General features: G+C 47.2%; 1 protein-coding gene across 2 annotated transcripts in view; it reads left to right on the top strand.

Annotated features, from left to right (window-relative positions):
* BPIFC (BPI fold containing family C) overlaps positions 1–17,361 on the top strand; it is a 45,690-nt gene that overhangs the window by 2,074 nt on the left and 26,255 nt on the right. Inside the window, exons 1-3 of one of the 2 annotated variants that reach the window (XM_077807551.1) lie at positions 13,704–13,745; positions 16,092–16,219; positions 16,522–16,633. In XM_077807551.1, coding sequence (XP_077663677.1) covers positions 13,720–13,745; positions 16,092–16,219; positions 16,522–16,633 — 266 coding nt within the window. In that variant the 5' untranslated portion in view covers positions 13,704–13,719. Of the gene's footprint in view, positions 1–13,703; positions 13,746–16,091; positions 16,220–16,521; positions 16,634–17,361 lie in introns of those variants that run through there. The other variant, XM_077807552.1, reaches the window with a different exon arrangement.

Below are 17,361 nucleotides of genomic sequence, written 5' to 3'. Positions count from 1 at the left end.
GGAGCTTAATCACTATATCGCAGGGTCCAGGATATCCCAAACAAAACATCAGTTTTTACTCTGAGTTAAATGCCTCCCTTCCTGAATTATCTGAGCTCAAACCCTAACATCACCAGAACTACTTCCCTTCTCAGGATAGGTCAGCAATCAATGAGCTGGATTAGTAGGGTTCTAATACAGACCTTGAGAGCTGAGAAACTGAGTGAGTACTTCCTTTCCAGTCTTGTTTCTAAAGATTGAAAAGTTTTAAAAACAATCCCCCCTCCCCCATGCATTCAACTATAAATTGTTAGTTTATTTGTGTGGCAGTAGCACCCAAAGACCCTAATCGGGGCTCCATTGTGCTAAGTGTTGTAAAAATACAGAGAGACACAGTCCCTGCACCAAAGAGTTTACAGTGTAAGCTGCCACTCATGCAAACACTAACACACATTTAACTTGACTCACATGAGTACTCCCATTGAAATCTGTGAGACAAATCAAATGCTTAAAATACGTGGATAAGCGTTTGCAAAATCAGAGACAACTGTAATGCAAAATTAGACTACAAACACCAGCATCAGTTTGGATGGTGGAGCAAAACAAGGGGATTGCTGGTGGTGATTAGGGCCTGTCAGAGTTGGTTTTGCTTTAAGCCAACAGTATGAAGTTAGGTTGACTTAGGTACATTGCGCAAGGGTGTGAAAAATCCACCCCCCTGAGCGACGTAGGTAAGCTGACCTAACCCCCAGTGCAGACAGCACTAGGTCGACAGGAGAATTCTTCCATTGACCTAGCCACCACCTCTTGGGGAGGTGGATTAACTACAGCAATGGGAGAACCCCTCCCATCGCTGTAGTGAGCGTCTACACAGAAGTCCTATAGCGGTGCAGCTGTAGCTATTTAAGTGTAGACATAGCCTCAGTCAGGCTGTGAGGAAGACAATTCACTGATGAAGGAATTCACTAATGAAGAAATTGCTGTTTGTCATAACTGTTTGTGTTCTGACAATGTTCTTATTTACCCCAGGCTGAATCACAGCTCCCACTGAAGTCAATGGGATGGATGTTTGAAAACATTCAATAGAATAAAATTCCCTTCTAAAAAAATCCCTTGATTTATTTCCCTTTGAACAATTTCACCTGCAGGAAGCTGTCTGCTGCCTGGGGCTAACAGCAGGAATGGGTTGTTTTCCCTAGGAGACTGGTCAAGCTGACTTTCTATTTATAAAAAGAAAACAGCCTTTACAGTGTTGCAGCAAGGGAAAGAGCATGAGTGAGGTGCAGCAAACCTGGGCCACTCACAAGTATATAAAAAGTATAGCAATGGTGGGTAAATGTCAAAATATTTAGATCCTGATCCTGTAATGAGCTCCATTTGAGTGGAATCCCTGTTGAAGTCAGTGGGTCTTTGTGTGGATGCACCTCATTGCGGGATCAGGGCCTTAGTTGAGATATCTGTCCCAAAGTACATCTGCAAAATTGGGCTGGAAAGCTCATGGGAGCAAGTTTACCTCTGCTACTTCAGCCTTTTCGAAGTGAGATGCCACCGAGATGAAAATGAAAAATAATCATTACAAACACATAACAGATAATTTTCAAACCTCAACAAGTTGTTTGAATTTTGGACAAAAGTTCATTTTCAATTTTATTTTATCTGAATTGGTTCATCCCTATGTCTGGTTGTTACACTTCAGTTTAGTCCAGAGCAGCAGCTTAAAAGTTCCTGACCCTGAGAGGCAAGAGTCCTTTCTGGTGTCTACATTTTATTGTATTTTTCTGCAGAAAAAGGGGTGGCTGGAAAAGAAGAGGCAGGAAAAGAGGAGTTCAAAGGCAAGGGGGGGGAATTGTTTGTTTTAGTTGAATGTCCTTCTCTGGCTAATAGCCCTGATGCTTATTTCAGTCAAGTTTGTGCTTTGCTTTGCAGTATCATGACATCGTGGGCAGTGTTTTTAAGCAGCCCAGGTAGTGGTGATAAGGAATATAGCGCTGATTCTGCAATATTGGAAGAGTGCTTGGTCAATCTACAGCCAAACAGAGTGAAAGTTGTGCAGCCGTGTATATTACCAAAAGCCAGGGGAGGGGATCAGCACAATACAAGGTGCAAGCATACACACCACACAACATTAAGTATCATTTAACAGGTAAACCTCCAAACAAAGAAACAAGTTAATCCATGATGGAAAAGTTAAATTGCTTTGTGCAGCTCCAAAGCTTTGTCCACACTAAAATGACTCAGAGCCATCAATCCCTCAGGCACACCTTTCCCTGCCAACCTCTGCTCCTGACCTCTGAGAGAGGGAACAGAATTGTCTGTATAGGGCTTTATAGAGCTTCCCCTGAGCCTTTGTAAACAGGAGCAAACTTTAATCTCAGGCCATCCTCCCTCATAAATATGATTCCACTACCATCATTACACTTGCATCAAAACCCGCACTCTCCCCAGGCAGAAGAAATGGATGTAAATAGAGGATTTCAAGTCTTTTAACATGGTGCTATGTTACAAATGTCACAAGAGGTCATCCATTGAAACTGGTTCATCAGTAGGGAATAATTACTGTCTGGTGTAATTGGCAAATCCTGTCTATTAGCCTCTCTCCTGAGCAGGTTTGAAGTGGCAAAAGAAGGTGTTGGTAGTTCAGATGGTCACAAAAGACAACATGACTCATTGACTCTCATTTCTTCTATTGTAAAAATAAAATTCTAATCATCCCTCTTTTGACCAGGGTTAATGCAAAATTGCAGTAGTGAAATCCCACCCCCACAGAAGTTACTGGCAAACTCAATTGATTTCAGTGAGGTCAGGATTTCACTCAGGAAGTTGGAAACTTGGCATGGATATAGTTGTCCTTGCAGAGTTTGTGCTCCTTTAAGTTTGGCGTGGCAAGGGGGGAGCTTTACAAATAACGAATTTATAGGCAACTGAAATGTCATTTCTGGGCATGGGCATGTTCTTCTTCGAGTGCTTGCTCATGTCCATTCCATATTAGGTGTGTGTGCTCGCCACATGCACCGGTGCTAGAAGTTTTTCCCTCATCAGTATCCGTAGGGGACTGGCTATGGCGCCCTCTGGAGTAGCACCCGCATGGCACAGTATAAGGGGCGCTGCCAGCTTCCCCACCCTCAGTTCCTTCTTGCCACCAGTGATAGTACTGAAATATCTGCTGCTTCGGCTAGCATTGTTTTGGTCTCCTTGGCCTCTATCATCCCCTCCCTGGATCCGGGAAATTGGTATGCTGCCCTTGACCTAAAGGACACATACTTCCACATAGCGATCTTCCAAGGACACAGACGTTTTCTCCAATTCGTGGTTGGACCCAGCCACTACCAATTTACGTTTGGCCTGGCGACAGCACTGAGGGTGTTTACCAAGTGCATGTTGATGGTGGTGGTGGCTTACCTTAGGCGCCGGGGTATCCAGCTCTATCCATACCTCGATGACTGGCTGGTCAAAGGCAGCTCCAGGTCTCAGGTCCAAAAGGACGTCACGGTGCTATGAGCCACGTGCCGCTCCCTGGGCCTACTGGTGAATGACAAAAAGTCCACGTTAGTTCCAGTGCAAAGGGTAGAATTCATGCAGGTGGTGCTTGACTCGACCTGCACAAGAGCATTCCTGCCACTAGAAAGGTTTCGGGCACTGACAGACCTTACCGCTGAGGTGTCCATGTTCCCCAATTACAGCCAGGGTCTGCCTGCATCTGCTGAGCCACATGGCAACTTGTACATACGTTGTCCACCATGCCAGGCTCCGGCTGTGGCCCCTGCAGCAATGGCTGACGGCAGCCTATTCCCAGTCCAGGGATCACCTGAAAAAGATTGTTACTATCCCCCCAATGATACTTACCTCACTGCAATGGTGGACCAATCGCAAGAAGGTCCTAGAGGGAGTTCTGTTCAACAACCCCCCTCACTCCATTGAGTTGGTTCGGACGCTTCAGACATCGTCTGGGGTGCGCACCTCGGAGATATCCAGACCCAGGGTATGTGGTCCCCACAGGAGAAGACGCTCTACATAAAGGTCAAAGAACTCAGGGCGGTCCACTTGGCGTGCGGGGTCTTGCTACCCCACCTGTCGGGCAAGGTGGTGAGAGTCCCAACGGACAACACAGCTTCTATGTTCTACATCAACAGGCAAGGGGGAGCGCACTCGTTGGCTCTGTGCCAACAGGTATTCTGTCTCTGGAACTTCTGCACCAACCACGAGATCCACCTGGAGGCTTGTCACCACCCTGGTGTCAAGAACACACTCGCAGATCACCTCAGTAGGGCCTTCTCCTCTTACCACGAGGTAAGTGGTCGCTCCATCTGGAGGTAGCCTACATGAACTTCCAGAGGTGGGGAACTCCCCTTGTGGACCTGTTCACCAGAAGGCAAAACAGGAAATGTCATTGGTTTTGTTCTCGGCAAGGTCTGGGCAAGGGCTCCCTCTCCGATGCCTTCCTCCTGTCATGGTCGGGGAGCCTGATGTATGCGTTCCCTCCAATTCCACTCATCAGCAAGGTCCTGACAAAGATCAAGAGAGACAGGGCATAAGTTATCATGATCACCCCAGCGTGGCCTTGCTAGCATGGTTCAGCACACTCATGAACCTGTCAGTGGCCCCTCCCTGGCCCCTGCCCAACTGACCAGACCTGCTGTCACAGGACTACGGTCAGCTCTTACTCCTCAACCTCTCGTCCCTCCACCTCTCAGTGTGGATGCTGCATGGCTGAACCCGGAGGAACGGACCTGTTCGGAGGAGGTCCAACAGGTCCTCCTGGGAAGTAGGAAGCCCTCAACCAGACTGACTTACCTGGCCAAGTGGACAAGGTTTTCCCTCTGGGTGTCTGAGTGGGGCATCTCTCCCTCCGTTCTTCCATACAGTCTGTCTTAGACTGCCTGCTGCATTTGAGAAACCAGGGCCTGGTACATTCTTCCATTAGAGTGCATCTCACGACCATCTCCACTTTTCACCTGCCGATCCAAGGACAGACAGTGTTTTTGCATGACATGATGGTCAGATTCTTGAGAGGTCTCGAGAGACTCTTCCCGCAGATACGGACCCCTGTACTGCAGTGGGATCTTAACTTGGTCCTCTCTAGGCTCACGTGCTTTGAGCCTCTGGGCTTCTGGTTCTTTTCCCACCTGTCATGGAAGGTCATTTTCTTGGTGGCAGTGACATTGGCGAGACGAGTCTCTGAGATTAAGGCCTTGACATCAGAACCGCCGTACTAGGTCTTCTGCAAAGACAAGGTTCAGCTGCGGCTCCACCCAGCCTTCCTGCCAAAGGTGGTGTCTACCTTCCATATGAACCAGGATATCTTCCTGCTGGTGTTCTGTCCCAAACCTCAGAAGACCAGCGAAGAGAGGCGTCTTCATGCGTTGGATGTCCGAAGGGCCTTGGGTTTTAACCTAGAACATACCAAACCTTTCCGTAAATCAACTCAGCTCTTCATTGCTACAGCAGATAGGATGAAGGGTAACCTGGTGTCCTCGCAGAGGATTTCCAATTGGATCACCTCTTGCCAGGGCCGTCCCTAGCTATCCTGGGGCCCTACGCAGCCCCCCCCCCCCCCCGCGGGGTGTGTGTGTGGGGCCCCAGGTCTCCGTGGGGGGCTGGCTCCAGGCCTCCGCAGGGGGGTGGGGCTGGCTTGGGAGGCTCTGAAGAAGAGGCGGAGCAGGGGTTGGAGCAGCATGCAGCTGCGCAGGGCACCACATTCTCTGGTGTCCTATGCAGCTGCGTACTTTGCGTATGGGTAAGAACGGCCCTGCCTCTTGTATAAGGACCTGTTACAACCTGGCGGGGGTCCCGCCACTGCCAATTGTCAGAGCCCACTCGACTAGAGCTCAGGCATCCTCGGCGGCCTTCCTGGCACACATCTCTATCCAGGACATCTGTAGATCCGCAACATAGTCTTCTGTTCACATATTTACCACTCATTATGCCATCACTCAGCAGGCCAGGGACGACACTGGGTTCGGCAGAACTGTGTTGCAATCTACACCTCCGTGAATTCCTACCCACCTCCATGGGTACTGCTTGGGAGTCACCTAATATGGAATGGAATATGGAGTCATGGAATGGACATGAGCAACACATCTCGAAGAATACCAGTTATGGAAAAGGTAACTGCCTTTTCTTCTTCGAGTGCTTACTCATGTCCATCCATATTAGGTGACTCCCAAGCAGTACCCATGGAGGTGGGTAGGAGTTCATGGGCACCTGCTAAGATTTTAGAACACGTTGGCACCCTGTTTCTTTTGGAACATCACAGCGTGCATTCTCTGTGTCCAGCCTGACAGGCCCAGGGGCTACTGCTGGGACAATTTGCATAAGTGTGATTGTAAAGGTCTCATTAAAACACACAGATGTGCACACACAGCACAATCCCCCCCATATAACTGCTTCCACACTGGGAACAGCAGCAAATCATAGGGCTGAAAAGAAACATTATTGCTCAGGATTTTAGTAAGGATCCACCATTTGGGCTGCATTTTGCCATCATCTGAAATTCTGCACTTTAATTAAAACAATCCCTGAGTTTGTATCTTTTTCCATTGTGAATATTGAGTCATAACACTGTAAATGAATGTGTAAACACTAGAATGATAGTAACCTCCACAGAGCTGCCTCTGGTAGAGAGAGAGGGCTGGGTCCCAAAAGTGGGGCACCTTTCAGTGAGGGGTGTGTTAGGAATGCAGTCTGGGAGATGTGTTCTCCCACCCTGGACCCGTGTTGACCTGGGTGGGGGCAATGGCCTGACTCCTCTGTCGGCATGCAGCTCCACATCAGAGTAGTCAGCCAGGACTCCACACTTCAGGCGTACAGATACTTTAAGTTATAGGGTATGTCTACACTACGGAATAAGGTCGAATTTATAGAAGTCGTTTTTTTAGAAATTGGTTTTATATATTCGAGTGTGTGTGTCCCCACAGAAAATGCTCTAAGTGCATTAAGTGCATTAACTCGGCGGAGTGCTCCCACAGTACCGAGGCTAGAGTCGACTTCCGGAGCGTTGCACTGTGGATAGCTATCCCACAGTTCCCGCAGTCTCCGCTGCCCATTGGAATTCTGGGTTGAGATCCCAATGCCTGATGGGGCTAAAACATTGTTGCGGGTGGTTCTGGGTACATATCGTCAGGCCCCCGTTCCCTCCCTCCCTCCGTGAAAGCAAGGGCAGACAATCGTTTCGCGCCTTTTTTCCTGAGTTACCTCTGAAGATGCCATACCACGGCAAGCATGGAGCCCGCTCAGGTAACCGTCACCCTATGTCTCCTGGGTGCTGGCAGACGCGGTATGGCTTTGCTACACAGTAGCAGCAACCCCTTGCCTTGTGGCAGCAGACGGTACAGTACGACTGGTAGCCGTCATCGTCATGTCCGAGGTGCTCCTGGCCACGTCGGCTGGGAGCGCCTGGACAGACATGGGCGCAGGGACTTAATTTCGAGTGACTTGACCAGGTCATTCTCTTTAGTCCTGCAGTCAGTCCTATTGAACCGTCTTATGGTGAGCAAGCAGGCGATACGGATTGCTAGCAGTCGTACTGTACCATCTTCTGCCAGGCAGGCAAGAGATGAGGATTGCTAGCAGTCGTATTGTACCATCTTCTGCCAGGCAGGCAAGAGATGAGGATGGCTAGCAGTCATACTGTACCATCTTCTGCCAAGCAGCCATGAGATGTGGATGGCATGCAGTCCTTCTGCACCGTCTGCTGCCAGCCAAAGATGTAAAGATAGATGGAGTGGATCAAAACAAGAAATAGACCAGATTTGTTTTGTACTCATTTGCTTCCCCCCCTCCCCTGTCTAGGGGACTCATTCCTCTAGGTCACACTGCAGTCACTCATAGGGAAGGTGCAGCAAGGTAAATCTAGCCATGTATCAATCAGAGGCCAGGCTAACCTTCTTGTTCCAATAAGAACGATAACTTAGGTGCACCATTCCTTATTGGAATCCTCCGTGAAGTCCTGCCTGAAATACTCCTTGATGTAAAGACACCCCCTTTGTTGATTTTAGCTCCCTGAAGCCAACCCTGTAAGCCGTGTCGTCAGTCGCCCCTCCCTCCGTCAGAGCAATGGCAGACAATCGTTCCGCGCCTTTTTTCTGTGCGGACGCCATACCAAGACAAGCATGGAGGCCGCTCAGCTCACTTTGGCAATTAGGAGCACATTAAACACCACACGCATTATCCAGCAGTATATGCAGCACCGGAACCTGGCAAAGCGATACCGGGCGAGGAGGTGACGTCAGCGCGGTCACGTGAGTGATCAGGACATGGACACAGATTTCTTTGAAAGCATGGGTCCTGCCAATGCATGCATCATGGTGCTAATGGGGCAGGTTCATGCTGTGGAACGCCGATTCTGGGCTCAGGAAACAAGCACAGACTGGTGGGACCGCATAGTGTTGCAGGTCTGGGACGATTCCCAGTGGCTGAGAAACCTCCATATGCGTAAGGGCACTTTCATGGAACTTTGTGACTTGCTTTCCCCTGCCCTGAGGCGCATGAATACCAAGATGAGAGCAGCCCTCACAGTTGAGAAGCGAGTGACGATAGCCCTGTGGAAGCTTGCAACACCAGACAGCTACCAGTCAGTTGGGAATCAATTTGGAGTGGGCAAATCTACTGTTGGGGCTGCTGTGATGCAAGTAGCCCACGCAATCAAAGAGCTGCTGATATCAAGGGTAGTGACCCTGGGAAATGTGCAGGTCATAGTGGATGGCTTTGCTGCAATGGGATTCCCTAACTGGTGGGGCCATAGGCGGAACCCATATCCCTATCTTGGCACTGGAGCACCAAGCCGCCGAGTACATAAACCGCAAGGGGTAATTTTCGATAGTGCTGCAAGTTCTGGTGGATCACAAGGACGTTTCACCAACATCAACGTGGGATGGCCGGGAAAGGTGCATGACGCTCGCATCTTCAGGAACTCTGGTCTGTTTCAAAAGCTGCAGGAAGGGACTTTATTCCCAGACCAGAAAATAACTGTTGGGGATGTTGAAATGCCTATATGTATCCTTGGGGACCCAGCCTACCCCTTAATGCCATGGCTCATGAAGCCGTACACAGGCAGCCTGGACAGTAGTCAGGAGCTGTTCAACTACAGGCTGAGCAAGTGCAGAATGGTGGTAAAATGTGCATTTGGACGTTTAAAGGCGCGCTGGCGCAGTTTACTGACTCGCTTAGACCTCAGCGAAACCAATATTCCCACTGTTATTACTGCTTGCTGTGTGCTCCACAATATCTGTGAGAGTAAGGGGGAGACGTTTATGGCGGGGTGGGAGGTTGAGGCAAATCGCCTGGCTGCTGGTTACGCGCAGCCAGACACCAGGGCGGTTAGAAGAGCACAGGACGGCACGGTACGCATCAGAGAAGCTTTGAAAACCAGTTTCATGACTGGCCAGGCTACGGTGTGAAAGTTCTGTTTGTTTCTCCTTGATGAAACCCCCCGCCCCTTGGTTCACTCTACTTCCCTGTAAGCTAACCACCCGCCCCTCCTCCCTTCAATCACCGCTTGCAGAGGCAATAAAGTCATTGTTGCTTCACATTCATGCATTCTTTATTCATTCATCACACAAATAGGGGGATGACTACCAAGGTAGCCCAGGAGGGGTGGTGGAGGAGGGAAGGAAAATGCCACACAGCACTTTTAAAAAGTTTACAACTTTAAAATTTATTGAATGACAGCCTTCTTTTTTTGGGGCAATCCTCTGTGGTGGAGTGGCTGGTTGGCCAGAGGCCCCCCCCCCCCCGCCGCGTTCTTGGGCATCTGGGTGTGGAGGCTATGGAACTTGGGGAGGAGGGCGGTTGGTTACAGAGGGGCTGCAGTGGCAGTCTGTGATCCAGCTGCCTTTGCTGCAGCTCAACCATACACTGGAGCATACTGGTTTGGTCTTCCAGCAGCCTCAGCATTGAATCCTGCCTCCTCTCATCACGCTGCCGCCACATTTGAGCTTCAGCCCTCTCTTCAGCCCGCCACTTACTCTCTTCAGCCCGCCACTTACTCTCTTCAGCCCACCACGTCTCCTCCCGGTCATTTTGTGCTTTCCTGCACTCTGACATTATTTGCCATTCGTCTGTGCTCTGTCAGTGTGGGAGGACAGCATGAGCTCGGAGAACATTTCATTGCGAGTGCGTTTTTTTTTCTTTCTAAGCTTCACTAGCCTCTGGGAAGGAGAAGATCCTGTGATCATTGAAACACATGCAGCTGGTGGAGAAAAAAAAAGGGACAGCGGTATTTAAAAAGACACATTTTGTAAAACAGTGGCTACACTCTTTCAGGGTAATCCTTGCTGTTAACATTACATACATAGCACATGTGCTTTCATTACAAGGTCGCATTTTGCCTCCCCCCACCGCGTGGCTACCCCCTCAACCTTCCCCCCTCCCTGTGTCTAACAGCGGGGAACATTTCTGTTTAGCCACAGGCAAACAGCCCAGCAGGAATGGGCTCCTCTGAGTGTCCCCTGAAGAAAAGCACTCTATTTCAACCAGGTGACCATGAATTATATCTCACTCTCCTGAGGATAACACAGAGAGATAAAGAACGGATGTTGTTTGAATGCCAGCAAACATACACTGCAATGCTTTGTTCTACAATGATTCCCGAGTACGTGTTACTGGCCTGGAGTGGTAAAGTGTCCTACCATGAAGGACACAATAAGGCTGCCCTCCCCAGAAACCTTTTGCAAAGGCTTTAGGAGTACATCTAGGAGAACCGCGAATGCCAGGGCAAAGTAATCCTTTCACATGCTTGCTTTTAAACCATGTATAGTATTTTAAAAGGTACACTCACCGGAGGTCCCTTCTCCACCTGCTGGGTCCAGGAGGCAGCCTTGGGTGGGTTCGGGGGGTACTGGCTCCAGGTCCAGGGTGAGAAACAGTTCCTGGCTGTCGGGAAAACCGGTTTCTCCACTTGCTTGCTGTGAGCTATCTACAACCTCATCATCATCATCTTCGTCCCCAAAACCTGCTTCCGTATTGCCTCCATCTCCATTGAAGGAGTAAAACAACACGGCTGGGGTAGTGGTGGCTGAACCCCCTAAAATGGCATGCAGCTCATCATAGAAGCGGCATGTTTGTGGCTCTGACCCGGAGCGGCCGTTCGCCTCTCTGGTTTTCTGGTAGGCTTGCCTCAGCTCCTTCAGTTTCATGCGGCACTGCTTTAGGTCCCTGTTATGGCCTCTGTCCTTCATGCCCTGGGAGATTTTGACAAAGGTTTTGGCATTTCGAAAACTGGAACGGAGTTCTGATAGCAAGGATTCCTCTCCCCAAACAGCGATCAGATCCCGTACCTCCCGTTCGGTCCATGCTGGAGCTCTTTTGCGATTCTGGGACTCCATCATGGTCACCTGTGCTGATGAGCTCTGCATGGTCACCTGCAGCTTGCCACGCTGGCCAAACAGGAAATGAGATTCAAAAGTTCACGGTTCTTTTCCTGTCTCCCTGGCCAGTGCATCTGAGTTGAGAGTGCTGTCCAGAGCGGTCACAATGGAGCACTCTGGGATAGCTCCCGGAGGCCAATACCATCGAATTGTGTCCACAGTACCCCAAATTCGAGCCGGCAAGGTCGATTTAAGCGCTAATCCACTTGTCAGGGGTGGAGTAAGGAAATCGATTTTAAGAGCCCATTAAGTCGAAATAAAGGGCTTCATTGTGTGGATGGGTGCAGGTTTACATCGATTTAACGCTGCTAAATTCAACCTAAAGTCCTAATGTAGACCAGGGCTTAGTCCCCTGACTATAACCCAGAATGGGAAGAGACTGCTTCACTTCTCCCAGCACTCAAGGGGATGCTGTATATACACACTTCTTCCTCATTATCATCCTCCAGTGCCCATGTAAACATACTGGCTTCAAGGAAAAGCATCATATAGCGTGAGAGTTAGCAATATTGATTACTGGAAGGATGCCCCAGGGCAGCTGCTGTCCACTGGGGAGTCCTGCCAGCATGTGGAGGGCAGTGTGTGTAAACATGAGCACAGGAGGATGATATTGAGGAAGATGACCCTTGCCTTTAATGGATCCATTGGAATTTTGAGACTCCACATGTTTCCTTGGGCAGAACTGCTGCTCATAAAATGGTGTGATCAAACACAGGCCCCCACATGGAATGATTTTGGGGGACCTTGACAGAAGCTCATCTCCTCATGGAGTTTTTCTCCCCTCAGGCCCTCTCTGTGGGTATTGCTACTAGAGCTGGGGGTAGGAATAATGACACCGACCTTTTTTTATGTCTTATCGTATTGCAAACTCATATCTATTCTGCAGTTGACTAACATCCATAGATCTCTTGGACTACTCCTGCTAGTGTCTCTCTCATGTTGTAAATATAGGTTTGGAGTTATTTTTCCTTAGAGGTATTAATGGGCATTTCTTCAGGTTGAATTTCAGTGTACACGAAGGGTTAATTCTTCTAGCTGTTGCATCTATATTAATCTAACATTGTCATTTTCCTGTTGACTGAGCAGCAAAGAACATACACACTGACACTCCCCAGTAAAGACCAATTGGAGAAAGAGCAGAACTAGAAAAAACATAGCCAGGCTGTGTACTACAGGCAGACATTGTAGTGGTGTAAAGCTTCGGTGCTGTGCTGGGGTACAGGCCAGGTAAATGTTTTGTGTCTTGTTTTTATGCACAGTGATTCCTTGTCTGAATGTGGGGTACATGCAGGAGAGCTCTCTTTGGTGGTTCATAACAGAAGAAAGTTTTTCAGTCTAGAAGTCTTCTGATCACAGCATGGGCTGAAAATGAAGAGTTTGGCTGATAGACTACAAGGAGTTTTCTGTAGAGGCAGCTTTAAAGGCTGTTAGTATTGTAATATATTAACAAGTATTTGGCTATTTGTGAGTCTGTGTTTTACTGTAATACTTGTAGAAGACAATGGTAAAGCTGCGTTGGAGGTTCAGTCTGCCTTTGTTTGTGCACAAGCTTGTTTAAATGGAGCTTATGCTCAAATAAATTGGTTAGTCTCTAAGGTGCCACAAGTACTCCTTTTCTTTTTGCGAATACAGACTAACACGGCTGTTAGTCTGAAACCTTTACTGGAAGGTTTATCTAAACTTTTTAGGGAATTAGTCCACAAAGGAGCCATAAAACATCAAACAGGAGCGCCTAGGCTGAGATATCTGCAGGCTGGTCAATACAGTGACTTGTAAAACTTGGAAATCTACATAGATGGAAACAAAGAAGCTTTTTCTCTTCCTTTTAAGGAACTGAAGGTGTTTGAAAACTGTACCTCAGAGAAAGAAAAAGAATTACAGGTGTGGTTTATGTAAATGAGGGAGCTGTTTTGTTCATCATACTCAGTTACTGGAGATACAAGTATCAGAGTAATTATGTGTGAGACACACTGGAGTCAACATGTAACTTGCATATTATATAGCTACTCTAAGTTAAAGTATATGTTAGTCAGGAAAAAAACACCCAGATCTTATAATTCTCTTTTTTTAATCTGCTAACCCATCTGGTGTATTGAAGCAATTTGCCCCATATCCCATAGAGATTGGGGGGTTAGGAGAGCACTATCTGGCTGAGTTTCAGTGCTGATAGGACAGGTAATGTTGGTTAGTTGGGGGAAGCAACTAGAAGCAATTATCCAAGCCCCCTTGATAACGAGAGAAAGACTATATAGCCTGGAGGTCAAAGCACTCCCCTAGGATAAGAAAGACCCAGCTTCAGATCCCTGCCAATTGACATTTATACAAAGTGGAACAGCCCCAAGAGGAGGGATTGAGAGAGCTCCCACTTTGGCAGCATATGAACCCAGGTCTCCTACATCCCACGTGAGTACCCAAATCACCAAGCTCTTGGCTATTTTGGGATGGGTTGCTTTCAGTATCTTTTTTTTTAATGTAAAAGGTTGAAAGGTCTTGGGCTTTTCCTCCCAATGTGGAAAAGAATTTTTTTTTTGAAATCTTGGGATTTTTACCCAGCTCTATTTCGGAGTGGCGTTTAAGGTGTTAGTTTTGACCTATAAACTCCTAAATGGTTTGGGAACTGGTTACATGAGAGACCATCACAGCTGCTGCAATCAGTAAAGGTCTTTGAACTAAGCACCAAACTCCCTGCTCTAAAAGAGATGGGCCTGGCTGCAGGGGATTTTCTTTATAGAGTCCTCAACTCTGGAATTCAGTATCCCATTTGCTCTGTCACATCCTGATCTTGCTGATCTCCAGATCACACTGCAGGGCTCCTCTCTTTGGCTTCTGAGGAAGAGGTGAGCAGAGGCATGGTTTGTTGAGTTGAGTGTGATGGGTCTTATTCTGCAGCGTTATTTTGTTGGCAGAGTTGAGCTATGGTAAGGCATGTCTTTAAGTTTTTGATTTTAAACTACTATAAAAGTCCCTAGGGCTATGGGGACAGGTACATTTTAAAATGGAAAGAAATGACAAGTGTCTTCTTCTCTATATTCTTAAGAATCTTGGGGCAGGGAGAGGTTGTTTGTTTGTTTTTTTGTTCCTTTACATGGAATGATATTTTGTTTTACTCACCCGTGTTTGTTCAGCTAAAGAAAATGTGACAAATTTTCCTAAAAGTACAAAATTGTTCTGTGGAGCAGGTTAAAGTCTGAACACTCCCTTTTCCACACAATTTAGACTAATTCTACGTAGTAATTTTACGTTTTGGACTTTTTAAACCCTGATTATGAGTGAAATGAGTCCAGGAATCAAAGGATCCATAGGAGTTAGCAGGGGTTCTCAAACAGGGGGGCACGAGATTATTACGTGGGGGTCACGAGTACATGCCTCCCAGCTAGCTAGTAAGTCTTCTGTGAAAAGTGATATTAACAAAATACAAATATCACTTTAAAATTGTGTTAAATATAAAGAAAAATGTTTTCAATTTATAAGGGGGTTCACACTCCAAGGCTTGCTGTGTGAAAGGGGTTGCCAGCACAAAAAGTTTGAGAACCATTGAGTTAGTAATAGGAAAGACCCATTATATCAGGGATTCACAAACTCTTTTTTTCCGGTGTGGACTGCCATCATCACACAAAGATCATCATGCAGCCTGCCTCCCCTCCCATTCACAACTGCCTCTGCATACCATCCCCTGTGGTCACTACAGGAATTGCTTACATGGCAAAGTAAAACTAGGCAAGCGTTTAATGTATATGGTTAGCTGCTAGTAATGCAATATAGCCACTGGGAGAAAGGAGAACCAGCATGATGTGACCAGCCAGCCCTGTATGCAGTGGACCACAGACCACAGTTAGAAAACCGCTGTATTAGCTCATACGGTCCAATTCCTTGTGGGATTGTTCCCTTCTTCCATACACTTTCTAGTGCTTTGTCCAATCTAATTTTAAAAGCCCACAGTGACCAGGCTTCCACCACTCCACTCCACAGTTTACTAGATCTTGCTCTCTAAGCTTTCCTGCCATTCAGCCTTGCCATAAATGTATTCCACTTCCAATATTCTAGTCACAGAGCCCAAAGAACATGGTTGGCTACACTCATTCACCACAACAGTGGTGAGCTGTGCAGAGCCGCGACAGACTTCTATGCCATGATACGGGGGTGCCGAGTCACCCTGCACAGACTCTTCATTGCCTAGACCACCCCATGCACTGGAAACAGACCTGATGGCACTTTCTTTAAGAAGAAGAGTTTGCCCAGGTTTGCTCATCCAAAATGTCTTCTCCACTCTATAGTTCAGTGAGCTGTGTGCTGCTGCCACCCGCCACTGCATTTCAGTGATGATCTATGTACAGGCTGTGGCTCCACATCCTCCACTGTTGATGTTACAAGGTGCCCAAGGGGAGGACAGATCTGCATCTCTTGGTAGTTGCTGCTCTGCCACATCATCGCTCCTTAGGGTGGGGCTGGTGGCAGAATAGACCAGATGGGGGAAAACGTAGCAGAGCCACCATGTCTCACAGAAGGTTAATATCTGCAGGAATACAGAGCCCATGGATCCTGGCCTGTTTACGCGCCTTTGTAGGCTCAGTAGAACAGCGTCAGCAAAGTTCTTCTACATGCTGAAAAGTCACTGGCTGAGTCCCCAGATCCTCACTGCCCACTCATATCCAATCCACAGTGGGGGAGCAGTTGTTCCTCAGGCCATTAGTAAGGCATGAGGCTTTTTTGCATGAATCTGCATTGTTTAATTATAAATATTGTCAACAGGTCGCTGTGGAAACAGGAAAAGATGCTGAAATTTTGGTATTTTTTCCTCGTGTTATGTTTGCTCATCCAGCAGCTTGATGCTAACTCTGGGATCAAAGTCAGGATCACACAGAAAGGGCTGGACTATGGTAAGTCTGATACTTCCAATAGTTACCTTATTATATTGAGCCCTTAGTGCAAAGTATAAGAACACCCTGAGAATGAGTTGCTCACCGCTATAGAGAAAAAGAAGGTTTAAAGATTAAATGTAAGGAGGAAATGGCATGGTGGGAGGGAGAAGAAGAGTCCATAGATATGGCAGGGCAAGTGAAAGAGCAACTCCCAGATATGGAGGGAAGGGGGCAGCAGTAGAAATTCCCTAAACTTGAACTACATTGTGTAAACTTTCCAGTTATATTAGGGAACTGAAGAGGTCTCTGTACCCTTGCAGGCAAGAAGATCGGGCTGGAGATCCTGAAGCAAAGAATGAAAGAAGAAAGCTTCCCAGATTGGAGTGGCCGGGAGAAATCTGGAGTTGGTGATGTGGACTACACAATTTCAGGGTAAGCAAACTAGGAAAGGGTATTTTAAAACAATAGCATGAAATAGCTCTTTGCAATGTAGTGTCAGCACACTGCATTCTATCTAGGGTACTGTGCTTATGTGTTGTCATGGAGATAACACCATGTCATACACTGATTATAATTTAATGGGCAATGCACACATTTATGATTTGAGGCTGGAGGCAAATCCTTCAAGACTACCAGTGTCCATAACGCACTTTGGATTACTCTGGGGTACTTGCTACTGATTCAGAATATAGCTGTGAGTAAATTATCGTGCTACCAGCATGACTTGGGTAAGGGTCCTGATAGCCGATTGACACCTAAGATATAGGTACTGCAAACCAGTTTGACAGTTATAGGAAAGAAAGAAAAAGGTAAACATTATATTCTACTTATTGGTAGGAATCCTTGCAGGAAATGTCCATATTTTCAGATGAATAGGTTACGCTGTACCTGAAGTATGAGTCTAAGAGCCAGCAGGTATGTCACTGACCAGGTTCAAAGATCTCAAATGCAGAAGGCAAACTGAGTCTCAAACACTGAACACAAGTGATACAGAAATTATAGATTTGGAGTAATGAAAAGCACAAAATTAAAAATGTACAGGATCAAACTTTCAAAGGGGAGGGCAGAAGGTCTCAAGCAAATCTATGTATGTAACTGTTAGTCTGCCTTTGATTGCTCAGTTTACCTTAAATGCACGCATAAATCACAGACATGGATGC

This window comes from Eretmochelys imbricata, chromosome 1 (assembly GCF_965152235.1).
Source record: "Eretmochelys imbricata isolate rEreImb1 chromosome 1, rEreImb1.hap1, whole genome shotgun sequence".
Taxonomy (NCBI): Eukaryota; Metazoa; Chordata; order Testudines; family Cheloniidae; genus Eretmochelys; species Eretmochelys imbricata.
Note: the sequence above shows the minus strand (reverse complement) of the source record. Positions and strands in the feature narration are given on the sequence as shown.